Below are 22,221 nucleotides of genomic sequence, written 5' to 3'. Positions count from 1 at the left end.
GTTTCATTTAAGAAAATAATCAAGAACGCGGATTCCTATCGATTAAGTATTGACTCTAGGACACTGAATTTCACAAGGAAATGGCAAATCCGTTCAGCCACAGACAACAAAGAAATAATTCTACTGTTCTCACGCCTTCGTTGATATTTTGTTCTTCACAATGCACTTGGTGAAGTGGTTCAGGAGACTCACGTCAACATCAGAACGTCATGATGTCTTCACATCAGTGGAGGAAGGGATCTATTATAATTAATGCGAAGAATAAATAATCGAACTGGTGGGCCATGAAATGTCTATCTACGTTTGACAAGGATCTTTTATTTAGCTCGTTAACTTAATCGGTAGTGATAGTACTGAGCTTTTTGGCATAGAAAAAGTTTGAAATAAACTAGAAAGTTATTTTCAGTATTGTGCTTCCTATCATGTTGATCTACATATATGTAGTTACAATTTTAGTTTTTAAAAGATTCAAATAATTGATATTTTTAAAAAAGCAAGCAGTATATGTTCTAAACACACTTTTACTATTCCTTTTCAGGACATAGGGCATGTGATTTAGGTGAAAGAGGACGGAAGGATGTGGATGTGCAAGTGTGTCATTAGGTATGGGAAACAAGAAGCAAAACTCAGAACTTGCTCTTCAAGTTTCAGACAAGGACACAAAAGACAAATAAAAGGACACTAGAAAGGTCCTTGTGTCGCGATTCCAATTAGTTTTCTAACTTTTTTTTTGCATACCTAGTTGTGAGAATTACATTGGCGTGTCATGCCGAGAAGGAATATTCTGAATTTGTGTTTTTTTTCGGAATTCGAGAAATTGGGTCTCCAAGTTCTGGGAAAAATTTGTAAAAACTCTAAAAATGTGCTGGTAGTTTGGTTTGTTCGTTTTCTTGGACCGTTTAATACTTCCTTATTTATCAGTTCCTCGAGACAGGTGAGTTCGGAGTAATGATTAGAATTTTGCTGAAAATTGTAGGTCGTACAGCGAAATGTCATCCACCACTTAAAGAAAAGCTGCCCCAAAATTTTTTAACTTGGTATTTAATCGATGACCGGAAAAATTTGAATACAATAAAAGCACTAGACTTTTTGGAATGTAAACTCAAAAGTTTTTAATTTGGCATAAATTTGAAATTTGGTTTTTTGCCAATTCTTGAACGGATTGGCTACTTTGGAGTAAGATAGTTTTCTCATAAATATTTCAATAAATCGGCAAACTAAGCATAATCGGTAGAAAATTTTTTAGTAGTGCTCAAAGTTCGAATCGAATTATGGTGACAAATCTTTTTTGGATAAAATGGCTTTCAACAAAATTATGAGATTTTTATTATATTTGCAAAAGTAACTTGATGGGTTTCCAAAAATGAATTGAAAAATCCAAAAAATCCAATTACCTACAAAATCCGCAAATAAAACAAAACAAAAATACACGCACAAACATGAACTCTGATCAAACCACTTGAGAAACTGTTGTACTTAAAATAGCCAGATAACTTGAAACAAATGAAAAAAAAATGACGATAAAGAAGGTTTTGAATGAAATTTGAAAGATGCCTGGGGGTAATATTGAGCCTATCTCATTTTTATAAGAAAAGCTGAAAGAAACGAGAATGCAGTGCCATTGAAGAAATGAAGAAAATAGTAGAGACATTGAATTAATGTCACTTATTTAGTTGTTTCTTTATTCCAACTTATATTTGGCTGGAATGAAGACACACAGAAAACAATTGGTTTCAGATAGATTTGGTGCTTTCGAGAATGTTTCAATAAATTATTAATCAATGAAACGACGAACAAATGACAGATGAAGAAAAGAAATTGAAAAAATAAAACGATAATGAGAAAACGGACACCACCTGAATTTGTGGGACATAAAAAGATGTGGTAGATCAAATATGTTTCATGTGGTTCGTGGTGTTGTCATCACATTCTCAAGTTACGGAAAATGGGAGGTATCGGTTATAGATCAGATTGAGTAGGCTACGTTTTTTATAAGTGAGCGGAGAAATTCAGAACATTACAAAAAATATATTTTCAATATTCATGTCTTTTTTATTCGTACCATACGAGGTAATCCCGTGATTTTCATTCGGAGGCTGCGAGTTCAACATTCGAACTCAAACTTTTGGATAAGTTTTGGTTCCTTTTGAGAAGTCTTAACAACTTCTAGGGTAACTTTTATCAGTGAAACACTGTGCCAGATTCTTTCAACAGCCTGACAAACTCCCCACGACGCCATTCAACCTTTTATAATTTGATAACAGTTGCCAGTATGATTCCACAGAATACTAGGCAGTCATGGAAAATTTTGTCTGGAACAAGAAAAATGTGGAGGCGACGGTGTCCACAATTTTGCAAAATTCAGGGTGACGTTATGTCGAACTAATTTTGAGAACACATCAATTCAGGATTATAGAGCATCGTGTTTTAATTATAGCTCATGATTTCACAATTTCATATTTTATGTTTCTATGAATATTATTAAACCGGAAGTTGTCTGATATGTTCTCGCTAGCTGAATTATTTTTTTTCAAAGTTACCAAATCTCATAAAATGAACCTGTGTGAACTTGAAAGGGCTTGAAAATTAATTTATGGAACCTTTGAATATATCTATGGCAAACATGTTAAGTATTTCAAACTAATTAAAATTGTATTGCAAGTAAATATTTTCACAACCTTTTTGTTTGTCCAATACAAAAAGTGTCAACTGACAAGAAAATAATTATTTATTTTCTATCGTTGTGTCATATATTATGTAGTGATATAATATTTTTGAAATTGACCAAGATTCAAAGCGAAGTAGTGGGGTGCAATAATATTAGTGAAAATACGGTAGGTTTGATATATTAATTTACTAAATGGTTGATGCAATTTCTATTCAGCAATATTATAAACTATCAACACTTTGAAAAAATTCCAATATTTTGGGAAAAAAAAGAAAATAATTTTCGAATTGGAGTAATTTATATGATATTCCGATTTTTGATCTAGAAAGAAAATTACACAAGGTGCCTATTTTTGAGGGAAAAACATAACAAATGAATTTACAGGAATTTACAGATATTGTTCCTCTAATGCTAATCAATTTTTAAAATTTTTATTATTGGAATCATTTCCAAATGAATTATAAATTAAAATTTCCAAAGTTAGGGTCTATCTGGTCATTGAAAAATAACATGGAGTCATCTGTTCCGATTGAATCGAAAATCATTGTCAAATGTGAATTCCAAATTTAACATAGAGACAATGACATAAATGGCACAAAAATAAAAACAATTGCTATTTATACGTGGGTTCATCTCACGGTATGTGACATAGCTCATTTGCTTTCACACGATTCATTCGTTTGCCACCAAAGATGAAAACAGACGAACACACATGCAAAAATTGGTATTCTTTGAGAGCCAATTTCTGAGGATCCTTTTCAAATTATTCCAATCTATCCCACAAATTTCCCACGTTTTCTATTTTAACAAGAAAGAATAAATAGGAAAAAAGAAAGGTTTTGCTTTTCCTTTCTTTTGTGAAATCTATTTTTGATGTCATAAATATGATTGGCTTGCGAAGTTAGTTGATCGAAGAAGATGTGACCGGAGAAATTTGAAATGCGGAAGAAGATGATTAAGAATAAAAGCAGACATCACAAAAAGACAAATTAGAGTTCTTGAAAGATATAATACATGGTTTTGCCAGAGAATAATTTGATATAATTTACGTAAAACAATTAGAAGTGAAAACGGGCATTGAATGTTCTTTGGATAGAAATCTGAAAGTGACGTTAAGAGTTTCGTGGATATTGGATGTTTTACGAGATGAAAAATACTTCCTTTATTCGCATGCAATGCAAAACATTTTACAAAAAAACTAGCTCGTAGATTGAAAACTCTGAGAGTGACGAAGTTGATCTATATTGACGACCGAGAAAAAAAAATGTTTGCAGCAGTGTGCCGTACAGGGAAAACTAACAATAATGATAATTTAACTTTTGAAGCGAAACTTTTTCGCGGGTAAAATCTTGCGCCAGGGTTTTCCCTACCGTCTATCTGCATTTTGAAATAATCTCCAGTTTTTGGGTACTTGCTTTGCCAGTGTAAACCAAAACATAAACTAACAAGATCCTACAAATTTTAAGAATTTCTCATTTCCTCATATCAATAAACTTGCTAAAAGCTCAATGGTAAAACTGCAAAAAACGTGTTCTTCAGAAGTAGGCTCGGATGTAGGCATAAGGTAGGCGAGGGTCGCCTTGTAAGGTAGTCGAGGCGGTTTTCTCATTTGTGTCAGACATACGGGCGGATTTGAGCATAATATCAAATTAGTGAAAAAAAATTTTAATGTTATAAAATTTCGTCCGATATGGTTAGGAGATAACTCTTGCAAAAACGTTAATTTAGTTCATCCTGAGTCAACGGCACTGAAATATCATTTAAAGATGAAATTACTAGAATTTGCCTGTAATTGATTGCATCTCTTGTTGATTGAATGAATGAGTTGTTTGAAAAAACAAAGCAAACATTGAAAATATCCCTCGACATTTTCTGAGAAGACACTGGAATTTTTTTAAATGTTTTACTGGAAAAGAGTTAATTTATCCTTAGAACTTTTTTTATTCCGACCTGACAATATAATCTAGAGCTTGTTCAGCCATTTGCTCCAAAAAATATATACGCAAAATTAAGTATGTTTGAAACTTATAGTTTATCTATTATCTATGACTATGATTCTCATAGAAATGTGATTTCTGTTCTTGGATTTTCTAGAGGAAATGATTTTTGTGATGTACGAAGAAATATATTGCCACGCAAGCAAAAATTGTTTCGTGATGATTTATGTCAAACAAAAACCCCGAATACAAACATGTCTTTCAAAATTATGGTTTATTTTATGAGGTTTCCGATAAGTTGGTAAAATGTTAAACCAAATGACGAATACTCATTTTTACAGAACATTCTAGAATTATAGATTTTTGAGAAATAATTGAAATTAACTGGATTCATTTCGGTAAGCTACCGAACAATTAAAAAAATATATACATAGTTATAATTTATAAATCTATGTACTACTGTATTGTTTTTCAAAATTTCGGGTCTAGGTGTATAGGTGTAACCATATCAAAATTATTGTTCTGAATTACCTGCCACTAATAAACTACAAAACTGCAATAACGGTGTGTTATCGAGAGGAACAACAAGAGAATCTCTAAATATATATTTATCGCATCCTTTTGTTCTGCAGCTCCAAAGCGAAAAATGGGAACACGCCTCTTGCTTATTAGCCCAATCGTGTACACAATAATACCAGCGATGAAATTGTGTCAAAAACCAAACAATATACTATTTCCTAGTTCTTTGGCGAGTCTTTTTTGTAGAGCTCATTTCCAATAATTTTTCATCTCAGTTCACGTGAGCACGAGAAGCAATAAAGGTGTCGCCAAGTTTGAAATGAATTATTCATTGCCAAGACATGTATCGGATTTTGAAGGACACATAAACTTTATTCCGAAAAACAAAATCACAGAAAAAATGCTACAATGCAAGAGATGAAATAGGGTTACACGATGTGAATTTTATTGAATATGTGCCAACGGAACCCGTAGATGAATCCTTCGCCTTTTGCGAGAACCGGTAATTTGTGATATTCGCATATGAGATGATCACCAGAGTGAAAGTCTAGAGAACGGGTGATTCCATCGATTGATGAACGGGGCTGAAATAATTATAACAACTTTAAAATGAAGTAATGAAAAAAATATTTAGAGTACTTTTAATATTTAGAGTATTACGATATTCTAATTCCGTTACCAAAATTTTGACTGAAAATTGAAGTTAACTTGCATTACTCTAATGTTTACTCTATTTCACTAGAGTTTGGCATTCCTTCTAAAGGTACACGGATTAATCCATATGGGTCTCGGCACGCAAAAAAGTTTATGGTAGCTTTTTTCGGCTTTGTGTGGCTGTTTTTTATATTTTCTTTGAATTCCAACGAAATTACTTAGTTTTTAACAAATTTTGTCGTTTTATTTTCGTTTTCCTGATAAAACTTTTAAATCAGTTCTCAAAGTGCAAATTTCAAAAAAAAAAGATAATTATAAACCTTTTTGCGCGCCAATAAAACTCGGAGAATTTTTTTTTTAATTTTAGATTTCATGCGCAATATATTTGACGCGCAAAATATCTCGTAGCGAAAACTACATCATTTTATTTTACTTTATTTTCTATCTTCCGGTGTAGCTCTTTCTTGTGACAAATAAACAATATTACTACAGTAATTCGTAAATGACTACTGTACCGCTTTTGTCGATCTACCAGCTCGATTTTTGGAATTAATTGTTTTTGGAATAGTGTTTTCGTTTTTTATATTATTTTCTAATGCTTTGCTTGATTTTTATATTCTATCGATAAATAAATTATTTTAATTAATTTCGATAATCGAGCCCGTAAATCGACACAAGCGCTACTGCAGTCATATAAAACATTACTGTAGTTTTCGCTACGAGATATTTTGTGCGTCAAATATTTTGCGTAATACGCAACTTTTTGTTCCTGTAATGTTTCTATTTTATAGAAAATCAAAACATACACTTTCTCCACTAATTGTTCTCAGTTCTTGTACACTTTGTAATTCGTTTGAATACTCATTGTCTTCATCATCTTTCCGTTGAGATTTTTCTAATTTCTCTTCACTTTTGATAGAACTTGCAAATTCCCCTTTGGCTTGGTTTTTGTATCGAAACTGCAATTTTTGAAATCTCATTTTAATTCTATGTTTTTTTCTAATCACTTACACAAGCCGCTTCCAACTGTTCAACTCGTTTTTGTGATTCTTTCAACGCCTCATCTAATTGTCTAATTCTCTCACTATTTTCATTATCTTTTCTATCATTTTCTTCAACAACATCTAATAATCGATTTTCGAGACTTTCCGTCCGTATTTTTATTCTTTCATAATCTTCATTAAGATGATCGTACTTCGTTTTCCAATATCTTACATTTGAATCTTCTTCCTCCTCATTTCCCATTGGAAACTGAAACAATAAGGCATTTTTTAAACTCGAAACCTTCAATTTCTAGTGAAGTATGCGGTCGCAGCAAATAAGCCATCCTTAAATCAAAGAATTGAGGAACTTACATTTTTCAGACTTCATTTAAACAGGAATTGAAATTTCAGAAAGCGATTTGAATAGTAAATATTTAAATATTGCTGGAATTTGAAAATACAGTTACGCAGTTAGAAAAACTGGGTGGTGCGAAAGAATATTGGTCAAAATAGAATTCTACATCTGCTTTTTTTTACAACACAACGCAATTATGGAAATGGGGGATGGAAATGAGAGAGATATTTAAATGAGAATAAATAAGATTAGGAAGTACATGAATCGGAAAAATTGGAAAAAAGATATTTATCGCAAATCGTCCTCATCTTCACCTTCAATGGTACGCTTTACCTTGAGAAGCAGAGAAGTCGACCAGTTATCGAGTCTGAAAGAAAAATATTGATAAGAATGTAGTCACATGACCTTTTCAAAGCATGTTTATGGCATGATACCAACAATGAGAAAACTATTGAAAAAAAGTGAAAAGAAAATTAGCATTATCCTAATAGTGATTTTTTTCATATTCCTGGAATTCGAATCTAAAGACATCATGAATGGAAAATTACTGGCAAAATGGTGTATATATTTATTTTGAAGGTTTTTTTTTTTAATATTACAGAACAAAAATCAGACTGGTAATTAATTCAATTGGCTAAAAAATACTAGCTCTTAAATTTGAATTCTCGAGTTGCACGACAATTCAAATCAGCTACTTTTGACTTTTTCCAGCTCACTAATTTAACAATCAATTTTTGTTTCAGTTTTGTGATAAAAGTATACAGAGACATATGATGCAGTTACAAACTAATTTCAAACTTGGCATTTCTAACGAATTTTTTTTTCAAATTTGGATGATTTTTTAAATATTGAAAAGTGATTCGACAAAACACGATACCTGCTAATCTTGTCAAAGTTTGCCACACATTCGGTAAAAGTTTCTTCTTTCTTTTCATCAATAGCTGCCAATAGTTCCTTTACAAATTTACATTCCCTCGAATCTGTGAACGATGGAGACGCGTTTTCGTACTTTTGAAGTGCTTGTTGTGTGTTGATCTTAAAAATAAAACGATTTCAGTGTTAATGCAGATGGGAGCTTACTGGATCAATGCACAAATGACATAAAAGAGCTTGGAAGAAGTGTCCTTTAGCAGCATACTTGAGGGTTGAATGATCGGCTTCGAAGAATGCAATCTCTTCGAATACAGCAATAGCTTGAGAATACTTTTCCAATTCGGCAGAATACATGGCTACTTTGACAAGGCACTTGCTGGCACTACTTTTCTGTTCTTCTCCTTTATAATAGTCGGCGGCTTGTTGGTAGTGCTTCACACATTGCTCTTTGTCCGGAAGCTCAGTTTCGTAGAGTTCAGCAATGCTTACATGATTTTTTGCGGCCATTGTGAAGCGACCCATGTCAGTGTAGATTTCCGAAGTTTTTTCAAGACATTGAACAGCACGCTGAAAAATCAAGATTCTTAAATTACGAACAAGTCTCGAAATCTCGAACCTCTGGTTGAATCTTGCGGAAACAATTCGCAGCTTCAGCATACTGAGTGGCGCAGTCGTGCTTGGAGTCCCCATTTTTAGCGTAGAATTCAGCGGCTTCCAGGAATGCGTCACCAGCGGCTTGCCAATTTTTTGCCATTTTGAACAAATTTCCTCCCTAAAATATTACAAAACATCATAAATATTAAAAAAAAAACTGAAATATTTAGTAGTTTTATTGCGACCTGTTTAATTTTAATGGCTTTAAAATATTTTATTCATATTCCGTGCGTTTCGGGGGCGAGATTCATTTTTCGAGCTGCTTTTTTTACTCTTCGTTTCGTTTTCATTTCTAATCCATGTTGCATTTCACCAGACCATCCGGTATCTTCACCTTCCAGCAAGCTCATTTTGTTCATTGCACCATTTAAGATTGATGTGACTCCATTGTCTTCTGCCTTCCGCCGACGAGACGATTCACCATGGATGAAGTGAATAATCCGTGAATGCTCATCACGTGTTCGGTTATTAGAAAATCGAATTTCGCATGTTGGATGAAGACAACGAAAATGATTAATTCCAGGCTCACGAGAAACTTGAATTTCGAAAAATGGATTATGTCGCTCGTCATGATGAACCTCCAAACGATGAGCAGTATCGAAACCAATTCCACATTCGAAACATTGGAGCGAGTGCTGTGAATAGTGATTCTCATAATCAAGAAGATTTGAAGCAATGTAATCACATCCATTATGACTACATTCTATTTCACAAAACGAATGTTCATCAATAAAATCTTCATCATCCACTTCATCCATGTTGTCATCTTCCTGGTCGAGCCTATTGTTGGCAAAAGTATTTCGCAACTCATTTTGCCCAGTTACAGTTTCTTGATTTTCAGAAGAAGTATTCACCTGAATAAAGAGATCTGCAGCTTCGGCATTTGAACCGCCACCTCCAAACATTCTGTTTAAGAAACCGCCGCCTCCCTGCAAAAATAATATTATATTCATTGCCATTACATTGTTTTTACTCTATTAGCTTTGCATCCCATTGCTCAAATTTAACATAATTTTTTTCTTTTGTAGTTATTGATTTACGAATATCTTCAAAATCAATATATCCAACGCGGAGCCATTAGGTGCAATACTAATAGAGTAAGTACGATAATCGCAAATTTAAAAAAATAAATTCTTACCGACAATTTTTTCCGTCCTTCTGCCATTTTTTGGCGTGCTTTTGCTTCATTGTCGGACATTTTCTGAAAATTTTCGAGATTTACGCACAAAAGTGCACTAAAAATACGCGGAAACGAAGAAAAGTCGAAGAAGAAACGAAAATTCCAAAAAGTGAGGAAAAGCAGAGAACTTATTGAGTGCGCAGTGAGCAAGAAAAAACGAAGAATCGATGTGGACCAGTGGTCCCAGACGCCGTCGCCTCGTTTTCTTGTTATCGCACGATCACGTTTCGTTGTAACTGAAGAGGGAGAGAGAAAAGACACGGCCACGGCCATTTTTAAAAGCAGAGAGGAGGAGAGATGTCATATGAGCATGAGAATTAGAGAAAAAGAACAACGGACAAATATTTATTACGAGACGTCATGAATAAATGTATTTCGTAATTCAGGAGTTTCGGGGCATTGATGGATTAAATTAATACGCGGAGAAACATGTTATACGTTGTTTCTAAATGTAAAAAACTCAAAATGTTGTCGCAACAATTAAATTTATAGCAGAACGAATAGTCCAGCACGGAAAATTCAAAATAATGAAAATAGAATGGCTCATGTGTACATGATTTGGTGATAAGATGAGTTTCAAATAGGAATAAATGGAAAAATTTAATTAAAACTAGTAGATTAGCATTTAATGAGAGTTTAAAATACTTTTCTAATGTGTTGACGGAAATAAAATAATTATTGAAAAACCAAAAAAGCGCGCGCACCTTGCGAAAATCGCGTGCCAGAGTTGCGTGTGGAATTACGAGGCCCCGCCCTCTTCATAAAAAATTTTTAAACTAGAAATTTTAATAATTATTTAAATGATCACTTTTTTAGGCTTCATGCAGCTTGTTTTGGTTTTGAGAGTAACTTTTTTTCAGAACAGCATTTCCGGTATTGATTTCCATCTGTAAATTTTGTTTGAAAAGAATAATATGCGGTTTTAAGTTCAAAATTGTTTGTTTATCAACCACACGCTCATAATATTTTATTTTGTTTTTAACCTAAAAAGCGCATATATTTAAGATTAATTCTAAAAATAAAATAAAAACATGTTTCCTTAATTTAAAATGAAGAAAGTTGTTTATCGCTCTCTTCTTCGATTTATTAAGAAGAATTCCTCCCATCGTTTGGTGTTTGAAATATCGCAGTAGTACATTGGGGCGCATTTACCCGATTTTCGGTCAATAACAATAGAACCCTCCTCCGAATCTTCCGCATATAATGACACATTTCTGACCTTCATTTGTAATACTCGTTCAGTATCCAAACGCCTAATATCATATTAACGATCGATAATTTGTAGAAAATGGATTTGTATGACGATGATGGAGAATCTGCTCAATCCGAAAAAGTAGATGTTCCATCTGAAGAATCAACAATAGCAGGTCCCGAAACTGATATTCCAGCGGAAACCATAGAAGAAAATGTGCCAGAAGTCGAAGAAAATACATTATTAGAAGAAGATTCACTTGTAGATGTGGATTCTCCACGCCCATCTCAACAACGGGTTGGTGTCATTTATAAAAAATTAATTTTTAAATAATGTTTTTTTTTCTAGTCAAAACCAAGCAAATCCAAAAGAAAACGAAAAAGAAGTTCTTCGGGAGAAAGCTCAGCCGCAGAACCTGAAATTGATGCTGGCGCAAAAGGTTTGAACGTACATTTTGACTTATATATTCAGCGAAATTCAGTGAAAGGCCCACTATCAAACACGAATAAGGAAATCAACGTAGGAACAGAGTTTCAAGCGAAAATCGCGGATCTTAATTTAAATGATAAAGCATGTAATGAGGATAGAGATGATCAAGATGAACTAATATGGAATACTCCGGAAACTATTGATGATGAAAAGTTAGAAGCTTTCATCAGAGAATCATCTGATCGATATCTTATTCCTATTGATAGAGTTAGTTTTTAAAAAAAGTTATATGGGAATCTCATTTGATGTTTTTTCAGGCTCTGTATATCCTAACAATAAATAACTTCAATTTTGACTCGGCCATAGCAGAAGTTGCACGACGTAATGAACTGAAAGATGTGTGGACAGATCAGGAAATTACTCTTTTTGAGAATTGTTACCAGATTTTCGGCAAAAATTTTTCACAAATTAGATCAGCGGTTAGTTATTTTTTTTGTTGTTAAGCCTGCAACCTCAATTTTTTTTTATTTTCAGCTCTGTCATCGATCTCTTCAGTCAATTGTTCAGTTTTATTACGAATCAAAAAAACGTGTAAAATATCTAAACTTTGTCAATTCGAAATGTGATGATAGTAGTAGTTCGGAAGAAACTGAAACTCCATCTCCATATCCTGAAGCTATTTTCGAGTCAATGTGTGACAACTGTGGAGAAAAAGCTGAAAATATGCAGGTTTGTGTTTTAATAATCAAATTTATGTTTTTAGTATCGAATAATCTTCAGTTTTCTGTTCAAAACTATTCCAAAGCAGTAGAGGCAATTTCATGAATTTGTCTATTGCACCGGGGTTTTCCCACATTTTTTAAATTAAAAATTTGAGCTAAAATTTAAAAATTCACAAGATTTATCTGAAAATACCAGTTTTTTTTCAGCTTTTTTTGGCGATACTTATTCATTCTGCACAAATACAAAATTCCAATGCAACTGGAAATAAAAAATAATTTATAAAATCGGTTTGAATGGGAATATTTTATTTACGTTTCTAACAATCTAAATAAATATTTTACAGATCAATAACGCGATGAATCGTCCAGAATGCCGTGCTTGTTTAATTTATTTCAACCAAACGGGAGTACCTCGTCCAACAAGTCTTCGTCTGGTATTAGCTGAACGTATCCGAAATCAAGTTTCATGTCCTGATAGTTAGTGATCAAATTCTTGTGACTTCTATTAAAACGCACCAAATTTCAGATATGAAGGAATACATGAAGGATTTTGACAAGCTATCCGCACAGGCGACCGGAAGCACTTTCCAGAAAAGAATAATCGTAAAAGATCAGTGTGTGGAATATATAATTGATGGTTTTTTATAGACTTCTCTCAATTTTCTCATTTAGATATTTACAGTTGACAAAATTCCATCTTCATCATGTACAGAAAATGGCAATGTAGGAGAGACATCGAGCCCATCTGCACAGAAAACTGAGATACAAAGCGAGTCTGATGGTTCTGGGCCTCTCATCTGGAGGCATAAAAAGACAGTTTGTATGGAAGAGATTGAGTAAGTTTGTTTATGATAATTGTATTATTCTTATTAACCAGTCTACTTTTCAGAGTTCTGGCTGATGATTCTCGTCGTAAAATGTTTGAAGCTTGTCAGCATGGGAGTAAAGTGGACATTAAATTAGTTGCATCGTGGAAAAATGATATGACAAATCTGAGAAAGCGAGTTGAGCAAACCTACTACGATCCTGATCTCAATCCCACATACCTTTTCTCTCATGATCGAGTGCATTACTCTCAAGATTGGACACAGCTGGAAAGATCACAAGTTATCAGATGTAAGCTGCCCCTCATGCGTCCTATAATTCAATTGCATACTTATAGGTTTCAACATGTATGGAGCTCATTTCGAACACATCGCTGATGTTATCGGAACAAAAACTCCTGACCAAGTCTACCAATTTTACTTGGAAAATCAAAAAGCGATTGACGCTGTAAGTTTTTAATTGACTGATAAGTAACATATTACCATATTCATTACATTTTAGGCCGATGAAGAGTTCCTAGCAGACATGAAAAATCCAGAAAGGCTGGCTGATATGGAAGAAGAAGAAGATTCAATTTAGGTTTTTGTTGAATATACAGTCAACTTATCAAAACTGTGTTTCGCATTGTCAATATATCATTTTTCCCAGTTCCTGGTTTCTGAATTGTCTTTCTTATTCAATATGTTATTCACTTAAGTAGTATCATGTGTCATAAATAATTTAACAATTAACTTAATTGACCACTTTCTGGTCATCTGAAAATTAAAAACAACCTTTAATTCTTAAAATAAAATAAATTACAATTTCAGTCCGATTTTTTAATTAACAAATAATATAAATACATCTTTTATTCATCCATCTTAGAATCCTCTTCCATTGTCCTGTACACCAACTTCGTACGTGACAATATCTGAAATTGAATTTTCTACATGTTATCATTTAATAGAACTCACATTTTCCAGAAGTTCACCTCGGAGCGGAACATTATCTTCGATATTCTCGGATAGGTTTTCTGGTGTCCATTTGTCGTCGGAGTTTATAAATTCTCTGAAATTCGATCTGTTTTTCCGAATTACAAAAGTCGATGCTTACTTCAAAAGTCCAGAAGATTCTGCAATTGCCTCCTGGGGTTGATCATCAGAATACACCAAAATTGGATGTTGGTTTATGGATACAATCTAGAACACGTAATAGTTGTATTGTGTAATAAAATATTTCAAATAAAAAAGAAACTTACTTTATCTGGACGAACAACAATTCTAATTTTCTCATCAGTCTCCGGAGATGTGTACTTTAAAACATTCAACTTGAAATCCACAACAGAACTGAAATTATATTTTTGTTAAAATTCCTAAAAAGAGAGCTCACTCTATCTTAGAAGCAATTGTAGTACCTTCCTTTGCACCATCTCCAACTTCCAGGCGATCATTGAGCGCCAAAAATGCAGTCCATTTTGAGAAATATTTGCTTCGGTGTTGGCAATCCTGATAATAAATATTTTAATTTACAGTTTTCCCATTACATTGCCAGCTGAATTGGATGCCTACGTATACCTACGTACCTAGGTATCTTATGCCTACCTACTGCCTAATTTCTCTTTTTTTGTAGTCTGGTTTTTTAAGGTTTACTAATTGTAGATTTGATATTTTCTCATTCAAATTGAATTATTGATATTTCAGTTAGGAAATGACCCGATTCATATGTAGTTTGCCAGTAGGCACGAGGTACGCTTTTAGGCAGGCATTCTTGGGACTGCATGCACTAAAGCTTAACACGAAAGTCTAAAAATCCTGTTTAGCTTGTCAAACAATTCAAAGACTACTAGACTTACATTTGCTTCAATTTGTTCTGTCGATTCACTTCCAACTTTCACAAGTTTAACATCTCCAGTTTTTGTATAATCCTCCAGTAACATAGTCTGATATTTACTCATATTTTTATAATACACATTAAAGAAAGTGGCTCCTTGTAGTTTGTAGTATTCAATGAATCTTGCCACTTCAAGAATGTTCACATTTTCATCATTCAGAGGAACGCAAACTGTCAAAAAGTGCTCTGGTCGCTGTCGTTTAACGATTTGAACAGGATATTGACCTATGGTGTCAAGTGTTTCACTTATTGAAATATATTTTGCTCCGGCTCTTCTAGGACAGTACACTGTAGATTCAGGATACACAAATGAAGGCTTTGGGTCACCCATTCCTTTCTTATAGCAATCGTGATAACGACAGTACACAGTTTCACTGAAATTTATTTTTTTGAAATTCCAAAAACTTTATGATACAGTCAGTACCTGGAAAAGTTTTTAGCCGAAAGTGTTACAGCAATTGAGTCCTTGTAAGCAAACGCTGAAATTATTCTGGGTTTATGCTGAATATTTTCAGTTTCATCCTCAGAATCCATATCTAAAAGTAATTTTTTGTGAACTGATTGATTTGGAACTTCAACTGTAGTTACGTCGTTCCACTCTTCAACTTTACACCTGAAATAATAAAAACTACCAATTAATTGTGTCTCTCTTACTCACTTTCTGTAGCTTTTCTTTTCTTCCTTCGCATTATACGATGAGCTAGTCGTTTGGGTAGTTTGGTTTTCCGTGGTATCATCAACATTTTGCCTCTCAGTTGTCTCCACAGTAGTAGTCTCTTCTGTCACCTTTTTCGTTCCTTCTCCAATTTCTTCATTTTCATTGTGATCTTCGTTGAGTACTCGGAATGTTGATTCTTTCTCATTTCCATCTACCTGCTTCTCTTCATCATTATTGCTTTTCAGTTGTTCTTCAATAGTTGTTGTATCTACAGAACTTTCAGAAGTTACTTCAGGACTCTTAGTTGAACTGTCACCATTCTTTTCTTCAGTTTCGGATTTTTCTACAAGTTCTGCTCCGTTTGTTTTTTTCTCTGTGGTAGTTGCAGATTCGTCAGACGTAGTCGTTGTTTCTGATTCACCTTCTTTCTCAACGTGATCGCTGTCTTGAGAAGCTTGGATGCTTTCCGCTTCCTTGCTTGGAGCTTCATCAGCAACTTTATTTTCAGTCGTAGTTGTTTCTTCATTATTTGATACAGTGGTACCTGATTCTGATTCATCTTTTGGATCATCATTTCCTTCCCGATCTTCCATCGAAAGTTCAGTTGTCGTAGTGACAGCATCGCCTGATTTATTTTCTTCTGCATCCTCTGAGTTTCCGTGATTCTCATGCTCTTCCTCAACTTTTTTCTCTTCTTCCACAGCTTCGTCCTCTTCTTGAGCTGGACCAGATGGTACTACTGCACTATCAAAAATTGGAGAGCTGGTATCGTTACTTGGGATTTTTTCGATACCGTTGGATTCTATAGTTTCTGCTGATCCTGCATTATCGTCAGAAACTTTATCAGGTTTCGGTTCATTTGCCGTTTGATCAGCTGAAGTTTCAGAAGATCCCGGATTTTCAGAACCAGCATTTTTAGATTCAGTGTTGGAAGAATTGGAATTGACGACTTCTTTTTGCTGATCAGAATATTGTTGCTTATCTGTAAAAATCACTATCTAAAACTCTAAATTGAATATTCACACATGAGTTTTTCAATATTGTTTTCTATCAAAAATAAAGGGAAAACGTTATAAATAAACGAATAATTACCTGATACAGGAGATGCACTTTTAGAATCTGGGAACCCAATATAAAATGATAGAGCTGATAATATAATGACAAGAAGTAAAAATTTTAAAAACCGGTTTTGTGTGTTCGTTTTTGACTGCCACGCAAACGGAGTATTGGAGATATCTCGACCCATTTTTCCGGGAAGCGAAATGAGTGTGGTATGAATTCAAAGCAGCAGCAATGGAGATTTCAGGTAGATAGCGAGGCAAAATCTAGATGGCGCACATGAACGCCACATTGAATACAGACGTCGGTTCCGGGATTTGTGAGAAAGGGTCTTAAGACTATACTTGCTTTAGGGATTGGAGAAAATAAAATGCATAACATTATTAGTCCAAATTAAATAAAAAAAAATAATTGTTAAACTCATTTTATTATATTACCAAATTATGTCAAACATCATCACTTAAATTAGTTCCATCTTCTTTTCTTTTTATCCAACACGGAGCATTGATTCCACCATGAATTTGATAGATTGCCTATTTTTTATCGCAAGATACATCGACGACGTTGTAAACCCATTTCACACGATTCAAAATCTGAAAGTTTAGAACATTTTTTTGAGCTATGTTGTGAGACAGAAAATGTAGTGAAAATTTTAATATAGTCCAATTCCGTAATTATCAATAATCAAAACTACTCAAAAAAATGTTTACTCGATAGAAATTATCATTATATTTGAATGAAACCATACCGCGTCAGTCAGTAATTCATCAATCCATTTTGGTATTGGATATATATTAAATGGAGCATGCACCATCATTCTTTCAAGTGCCCCGGCAAATACTCGCTGTTCTACATTTCGATAGTGCCTGGAACCAATTCGTATTTAAAAAGAAATATATTTCCAAAGTTGAAAATATACCTTACAACCCCAATAGTTTCGTTGACAAGAGATCTTCGTAACCCAGAGTAGGTCGTCATTGGTGCATGGATTGTCATCATTCCGATTTTCTCCGGTCGAATGATACATTTAGGTTGATTCCAAAAACCTCCAATTTGTGAAGTATTTTGGTATTTATGGAATATAATTTCATCGATCAGCTGGAATATTGTAAATTATTAGGAAACAATTTGAAAACTCAGGTTTTGACCTACCTCTTTTTCGTTTACATATTCAGCAGGAGTGTCCGAGCCCTTTATCACCCATTGAACTTTAAAATGAAGATTTACAATGTTCGGATCACGAATTGAACTGAAAGTATCAAAATTCCGTTTGAAAGTTATAATCACATACTCTAAGAGGCTGATGATAGTTTTAAATGATTCTGATCTCATTTCAATTCTCTCATCGATGTCAATAACTGCTGTCCACTTTGAGAAAAATTTGCTACGATGATGGCAATCCTAAAATTATTCATTTTAAATCAAGGCTGCCATTTTCATTCTCACATTGATCTGTGCATTGTGCCACATAAAATCATCTCTCCAAAAGTGATCGTGCATTTTTATTATTTCAATATCTCCAGTTCTTACATAATCATCCAACAATACTCTATCATAGTTGCTAACATTTCTCAAATAAATATGGAAAAATGTAGCTCCTTGTAGTTTATAATATTCTATGAAATCTACAATTTGCAGAAACTTTGGTTCATCTCCATAAAGTGTCGCCATACAAACTGTGAAATAGTGAGGAGGGTCTGTACAAAGTTCACATTAATCACTAAACCCTAACACAGCCATTTCTCACTTTCTATTCTTGGGACAATCGGAATAGGTAATTCTGCTTGTTCTTCAGTTGTTTTTGAAATGGAAATATACTTTGCACCAGGCCGACGAGCACAAAATACTGTAGATTCAGGGAAGACAGATGTTTTAAATGGATCAGGTATTTCCTTCCGATGACAATCATAATATCTACAGTATACTGTTTGACTGAAAATTTGAATATCAAACACGCTGTACATAATTTATTTTTCAGCTTACTTGAATTTATTCTCCGCTGTCAACGTGACTATGATTTGATCAGTGTAGACAAATGCTGCCAATAATGAAAACGAATCGTGATATAAATATTTTCGATTAAGGAGGTTTTGGTTGGCCCATTCTTTGTGTCGGTCCTCATGAGGTATTGAATCAGTGCGGTTATTGTTCCATTCTTCAACTGCACAATGGGATCTGAAAAAGTTTAAAGTATACTTTATTAGTATTGATCTTCCTCGCTGAAAAAGAAGCAGCAATTTCTAACTTTAAGGCTTTGGAAAATTCTACTGATCTATTTTTACATTTTAATGCATTTTGCAATCAAATATTACAGAACTATCACAATGTACACACCAGTTGATTCAATTAACTTACGAGTTGAAATCAAAAAGTGCATCTTCAATGTCATTCAGATGAGAGTTATACAATTTGTTTGCTTCAGTTTTCAATGCCGAAATATCGTTCACAGTCTCATTCAAATTCACATAGTGAACTATTTCTTCTTTTGCTGAAAATTAATCAAAATTAATTATAATGACGCTTCATTAACAAACCATTTTGCACTTCCTCCTGCGTCGTCAAGTTCTTTGAATAAGTTACAGAAATTGAAGCAGGCGTGGTTAGGCGAATACCGAAAGTAAGTAGGATCCACTGAAAAATCATTATTGGAACAATAATTTCCCAATACGGTCTCTTTTGAATAAGATTGTGTGCAGATAATGAAATTCCAAAAACTGGAGGAAGAACGGATTTCGGATTCTTATAAAATTTATTGAGAAAATTGAATAAAAAATGAGGATGGATGCTTTGTAGGATCCAGATTCTGTTCTGGATCATCCAGAAAATATAAAAATTTGATAGAAAAAAACGACAAAGATTTCCGAATGAGATAAGAAAAAATCCCCAAATTAAAAAAGTTCAGAGCTTGAGTAGCATTTGAGTTATTTCGAAATTTTTGTTGATATTAATTTTTTCCACATATTTCCAAACAACCAATTTTAGTTCTTGACTGGATCAATTTAAATTTTGAATATGAAAGTCGTGCAGATATAAAATTATAAACCGGTTATGGAAATTCTTCCTTTTTGTAAAAAATTGGAAAAAATCGGGCCAGTTGCATTTTCAAAGATTTGAAAAACTGTCAAAAAACTTTTGCTGATTAAAGATAAAAAAAGTAGTTTTTGATTTATCAATATTCTTCACAACTCAAGATTTACGAGAATACGTTTATTTCTAAACTTTCAAGTAGTATTTTCATTCTTTTTTCCGTAAATTTCCGAATACTCAATTTTAGTTATTGACTTTCTTAAAATTATCTTTACTGTGCCAAATTATCTTACGGTTATCAAAACCAATCCTATGGTTGGAAAATATATTACTTGAGTATAAAACATACTCATGTCCATTCTAATCAAAGTGGGATTTTATCAATTCACAAATAAACATCTCAAATGAAAAATTTAAATTTTGAATCAACAAAAAATTAAAGCTTCCACAACTTTATTCAATACTTCAATGTTAACCCGTAAAACAATAAATAAACTAATGATTTTCAGTCCTTCATTGCTTTTTCTTCTATCCAACAAGGAGCACTGATTCCACCATGCTTCTTATATATTTTTTGTTTCTCCTCGCATGTGACATCTATAACATCGTAAACCCATTTCACACGGTTTATAATTTGTTTTGTAAGATTCTCATCAATCCATTTTGAAATTGGGATAATTTTGAAAGGAGCATGTGACATCATTCTTTGTAAAGCATTTGAAAATACTCGCTCTTTGACATTTCGATAATGCCTCAAAAATTAAAATTAATTTTATTTAAGAACCTCTCAAATACCTTACAACACCAATTTTTTCAGATACTGGTGTAAATTGTTCCCCTGAATAAACGGCTTTCGGTACATGTATTGTCATTATTGCAATCTTTTCCGGTCTGATAATACATTTAGGTTGATCCCAAAGGGCACCCACTTGAGAAATATTTTGATATTTATGGAAGTTCATTTCATCAATTATCTGAAATTTGAAATTTGAACACTAAAAAAGTTTTTCAACAAAAAAATCTACCTGCTTGTCGTTCACGTATGTTGCTGGTGTATTGTTCTGCTTTATTACCCATTGAACTTTGAAATGTAGGTTCACTATTTGTAAATTTTTAATGGTGCTGAAAAATTTCAATGATCTCACAGCAAAACATGGGAGTTATGCTTACTCTAAATAATTTACAATAGTTTTATATTTTTCATCCCTCATTTCAATTCTCTCATCAATATCTATCAAGGCAGTCCACTTTGAGAAAAATTTGCTACGATGATGGCAATCCTAAAATTATTCATTTTAAATCAAGGCTGCCATTTTCATTCTCACATTGATCTGTGCATTGTGCCACATAAAATCATCTCTCCAAAAATGATCGTGCATTTTAATTATTTCAATATCTCCAGTTCGCACATAATCATCCAGCAATACTCTATCATAGTTGCTAACATTTCTCAAATAAATATGGAAAAATGTAGCTCCTTGTAGTTTATAATATTCTATGAAATCTACAATTTGCAGAAACTTTGGTTCATCTCCATAAAGTGTCGCCATACAAACTGTGAAATAGTGTGGTGGCTCTGCAATAAAGACAAATACTTCATAAATGTTTTTCAACTTACTATTTAATCTGGGAACAATAGGAACAGAATATTCAGGTGTTTCATTCAGTTTTTCAGAAATTGAAATATATTCTGCACCAGGACGTCGTGCACAGAAAACAGTTGATTGTGGAAATACCTTGCTTTCAAAGTGATAGAAAATTTCTTTTCGATGACAATCATAATATCGACAATACACTGTTTTGCTGGAAGATTAATAGAATGCCATAGAGTTTTAAAAATCTCTCACAAAACAAACTTAAACTGGTTCTCAGAAGTCAATGTAACTATTATTTGGTCTCTGTGGGCAAACGCTGCCAGTAGCGCAAATGACGTATGATAGAGGTACTTTGAAGGTTTTTTAATTTGGATAGCCCAATCCGCATGTCGGTTGGCGTTTGGGATAGAATCAGTTCTGATTTGATTCCACTCTTTGTAAGGACAGTTTGATCTGAAAAAATAAACCACAGATTTAAAAAGTTTAAAAATAAACACTCACGAATTGAAAGCAAAAAGTGTATTTTCTCGCAAGCTGAGTGGGGCATTGTGAATATTCTTGTTAAATTCCGTCGTGTGCGTGAAATAATGCCCTATTGATGGTAAGTATTCTGATGGACTACTTGAATCTGTATGGTTTAATGTTCGATACAAATTAACTCAATATAGTTTAAAATATATCATCTTGAAAGTTAGAAAGAATGAAATTTAGATTTTCACTTCAAGCACTCAAATAAAATTCTTATGATGCGGATCTCATTTAATTAAGTTTTAAAATTCCCAAGATATAAACTAGAGTCGAAAAGTAAATAATTTACCAGCATCTCGTCCTTGTTTAATTGTTTCATTATTTTCATTCGAAGCCGAAAAATAGCACGTAACTAAAAATATAATTAAAATAAATGCGAATAGTAGATGGAATGTGTTTTGAACCAACGGTTGTACTCTTCGAAATATTGAAAATCTACAGAATGGATCTCGAAACATTGTGAATGAAATAACCACTCAGTGGATATTCATTTC

General features: G+C 33.3%; 6 protein-coding genes across 8 annotated transcripts; 1 reads left to right on the top strand and 5 right to left on the bottom strand.

Moving 5' to 3' along the window:
- Nucleotides 1–5,476: 5,476 nt before the first annotated feature.
- D1014.4 (t-SNARE coiled-coil homology domain-containing protein) lies at nucleotides 5,477–7,029 on the bottom strand. Its single transcript, NM_001383350.2, has 3 exons — nucleotides 6,790–7,029; nucleotides 6,585–6,737; nucleotides 5,477–5,708 (listed from the first exon to the last, which is right to left on the bottom strand). Exons 1-3 carry the CDS (start codon nucleotides 7,021–7,023, stop codon nucleotides 5,553–5,555), a joined length of 543 nt encoding a protein of 180 aa, NP_001370615.1. The 5' UTR covers nucleotides 7,024–7,029; the 3' UTR covers nucleotides 5,477–5,552.
- Nucleotides 7,030–7,131: 102 nt separating this feature from the next.
- snap-1 lies at nucleotides 7,132–9,850 on the bottom strand. 2 transcript variants are annotated; one of them, NM_072698.7, is made up of 6 exons: nucleotides 9,782–9,844; nucleotides 9,498–9,572; nucleotides 8,606–8,761; nucleotides 8,197–8,556; nucleotides 7,994–8,151; nucleotides 7,132–7,483 (listed from the first exon to the last, which is right to left on the bottom strand). In NM_072698.7, exons 1-6 carry the CDS (start codon nucleotides 9,839–9,841, stop codon nucleotides 7,405–7,407), a joined length of 888 nt encoding a protein of 295 aa, NP_505099.2. In that variant the 5' UTR covers nucleotides 9,842–9,844; the 3' UTR covers nucleotides 7,132–7,404. The 2 variants fall into 2 exon arrangements, with proteins under 2 accessions (NP_505099.2, NP_001380251.1); NM_001392555.1 differs by having other exon boundaries at nucleotides 7,142–7,483; nucleotides 8,606–9,572; nucleotides 9,782–9,850.
- A 1,258-nt stretch (nucleotides 9,851–11,108) lies between these two features.
- Nucleotides 11,109–13,798, top strand: spr-1 (REST corepressor spr-1). The gene is made up of 11 exons (NM_072697.5): nucleotides 11,109–11,312; nucleotides 11,364–11,454; nucleotides 11,497–11,711; nucleotides 11,762–11,923; nucleotides 11,979–12,173; nucleotides 12,511–12,643; nucleotides 12,693–12,803; nucleotides 12,849–13,002; nucleotides 13,056–13,282; nucleotides 13,329–13,438; nucleotides 13,493–13,798. Exons 1-11 carry the CDS (start codon nucleotides 11,112–11,114, stop codon nucleotides 13,568–13,570), a joined length of 1,677 nt encoding a protein of 558 aa, NP_505098.1. The 5' UTR covers nucleotides 11,109–11,111; the 3' UTR covers nucleotides 13,571–13,798.
- On the bottom strand, nucleotides 13,647–16,777 carry gtnt-16 (Glycosyltransferase family 92 protein). The gene is made up of 9 exons (NM_072696.8): nucleotides 16,611–16,777; nucleotides 15,519–16,500; nucleotides 15,285–15,473; nucleotides 14,823–15,234; nucleotides 14,360–14,475; nucleotides 14,229–14,316; nucleotides 14,084–14,169; nucleotides 13,945–14,038; nucleotides 13,647–13,901 (listed from the first exon to the last, which is right to left on the bottom strand). The coding sequence occupies exons 1-9, from the start codon at nucleotides 16,762–16,764 to the stop codon at nucleotides 13,839–13,841; spliced, it is 2,184 nt and encodes a 727-aa protein (NP_505097.1). The 5' UTR covers nucleotides 16,765–16,777; the 3' UTR covers nucleotides 13,647–13,838.
- A 213-nt stretch (nucleotides 16,778–16,990) lies between these two features.
- Nucleotides 16,991–19,293, bottom strand: gtnt-17 (Glycosyltransferase family 92 protein). Its single transcript, NM_072695.2, has 10 exons — nucleotides 19,112–19,293; nucleotides 18,933–19,065; nucleotides 18,561–18,752; nucleotides 18,325–18,509; nucleotides 18,024–18,274; nucleotides 17,869–17,978; nucleotides 17,730–17,826; nucleotides 17,497–17,675; nucleotides 17,326–17,443; nucleotides 16,991–17,170 (listed from the first exon to the last, which is right to left on the bottom strand). The coding sequence occupies exons 1-10, from the start codon at nucleotides 19,218–19,220 to the stop codon at nucleotides 17,111–17,113; spliced, it is 1,434 nt and encodes a 477-aa protein (NP_505096.1). The 5' UTR covers nucleotides 19,221–19,293; the 3' UTR covers nucleotides 16,991–17,110.
- Nucleotides 19,294–20,043: 750 nt separating this feature from the next.
- Nucleotides 20,044–22,197, bottom strand: gtnt-18 (Glycosyltransferase family 92 protein; the record flags this gene model as incomplete). Of its 2 annotated transcripts, none has more annotated exons than NM_001307804.2 (9): nucleotides 20,044–20,356; nucleotides 20,400–20,578; nucleotides 20,630–20,726; nucleotides 20,775–20,884; nucleotides 20,930–21,180; nucleotides 21,223–21,407; nucleotides 21,452–21,652; nucleotides 21,701–21,827; nucleotides 22,017–22,197. In NM_001307804.2, 9 exons carry the CDS (start codon nucleotides 22,183–22,185, stop codon nucleotides 20,110–20,112), a joined length of 1,566 nt encoding a protein of 521 aa, NP_001294733.1. The 2 variants fall into 2 exon arrangements, with proteins under 2 accessions (NP_001294733.1, NP_001294734.1); NM_001307805.3 differs by having other exon boundaries at nucleotides 20,110–20,356; nucleotides 21,461–21,652; nucleotides 21,701–21,791; nucleotides 22,017–22,185.
- Nucleotides 22,198–22,221: the final 24 nt, after the last annotated feature.

Source organism: Caenorhabditis elegans, chromosome V, assembly GCF_000002985.6.
Source record: "Caenorhabditis elegans chromosome V".
Lineage (NCBI taxonomy): Eukaryota > Metazoa > Nematoda > Chromadorea > Rhabditida > Rhabditidae > Caenorhabditis > Caenorhabditis elegans.
Note: the sequence above shows the minus strand (reverse complement) of the source record. Positions and strands in the feature narration are given on the sequence as shown.

Excerpts from the sequence above, each read along its gene's own strand:
- D1014.4 (NM_001383350.2), bottom strand. The coding sequence starts at position 7,023 with ATGGGAAATGAGGAGGAAGAAGATTCAAATGTAAGATATTGGAAAACG. Across the intron at positions 6,738-6,789 it reads AACAGTTGGAAGCGGCTTGT|TTTCGATACAAAAACCAAGC; the intron begins GTAAGTGATTAG and ends CAAAAATTGCAG. Across the intron at positions 5,709-6,584 it reads GAACAATTAGTGGAGAAAGT|CCCCGTTCATCAATCGATGG; the intron begins GTATGTTTTGAT and ends TAATTATTTCAG.
- snap-1 (NM_072698.7), bottom strand. The coding sequence starts at position 9,841 with ATGTCCGACAATGAAGCAAAAGCACGCCAAAAAATGGCAGAAGGACGG. Across the intron at positions 8,762-9,497 it reads CTGCAGATCTCTTTATTCAG|GGAGGAAATTTGTTCAAAAT; the intron begins GTGAATACTTCT and ends GTAATATTTTAG. Across the intron at positions 8,557-8,605 it reads TCCGCAAGATTCAACCAGAG|CGTGCTGTTCAATGTCTTGA; the intron begins GTTCGAGATTTC and ends TTGATTTTTCAG.
- spr-1 (NM_072697.5), top strand. The coding sequence starts at position 11,112 with ATGGATTTGTATGACGATGATGGAGAATCTGCTCAATCCGAAAAAGTA. Across the intron at positions 11,455-11,496 it reads AATTGATGCTGGCGCAAAAG|TGAAAGGCCCACTATCAAAC; the intron begins GTTTGAACGTAC and ends AGCGAAATTCAG. Across the intron at positions 11,924-11,978 it reads TTTCACAAATTAGATCAGCG|CTCTGTCATCGATCTCTTCA; the intron begins GTTAGTTATTTT and ends TTTTATTTTCAG.
- gtnt-16 (NM_072696.8), bottom strand. The coding sequence starts at position 16,764 with ATGGGTCGAGATATCTCCAATACTCCGTTTGCGTGGCAGTCAAAAACG. Across the intron at positions 15,235-15,284 it reads TCGGCTAAAAACTTTTCCAG|TGAAACTGTGTACTGTCGTT; the intron begins GTACTGACTGTA and ends AATAAATTTCAG. Across the intron at positions 14,039-14,083 it reads GAATCTTCTGGACTTTTGAA|AGAATTTATAAACTCCGACG; the intron begins GTAAGCATCGAC and ends ATCGAATTTCAG.
- gtnt-17 (NM_072695.2), bottom strand. The coding sequence starts at position 19,220 with ATGATTTTTCAGTGGATCCTACTTACTTTCGGTATTCGCCTAACCACG. Across the intron at positions 18,753-18,932 it reads GCACTTTTTGATTTCAACTC|ATCCCATTGTGCAGTTGAAG; the intron begins GTAAGTTAATTG and ends AAACTTTTTCAG. Across the intron at positions 18,510-18,560 it reads ACAGCGGAGAATAAATTCAA|TCAAACAGTATACTGTAGAT; the intron begins GTAAGCTGAAAA and ends TCAAATTTTCAG.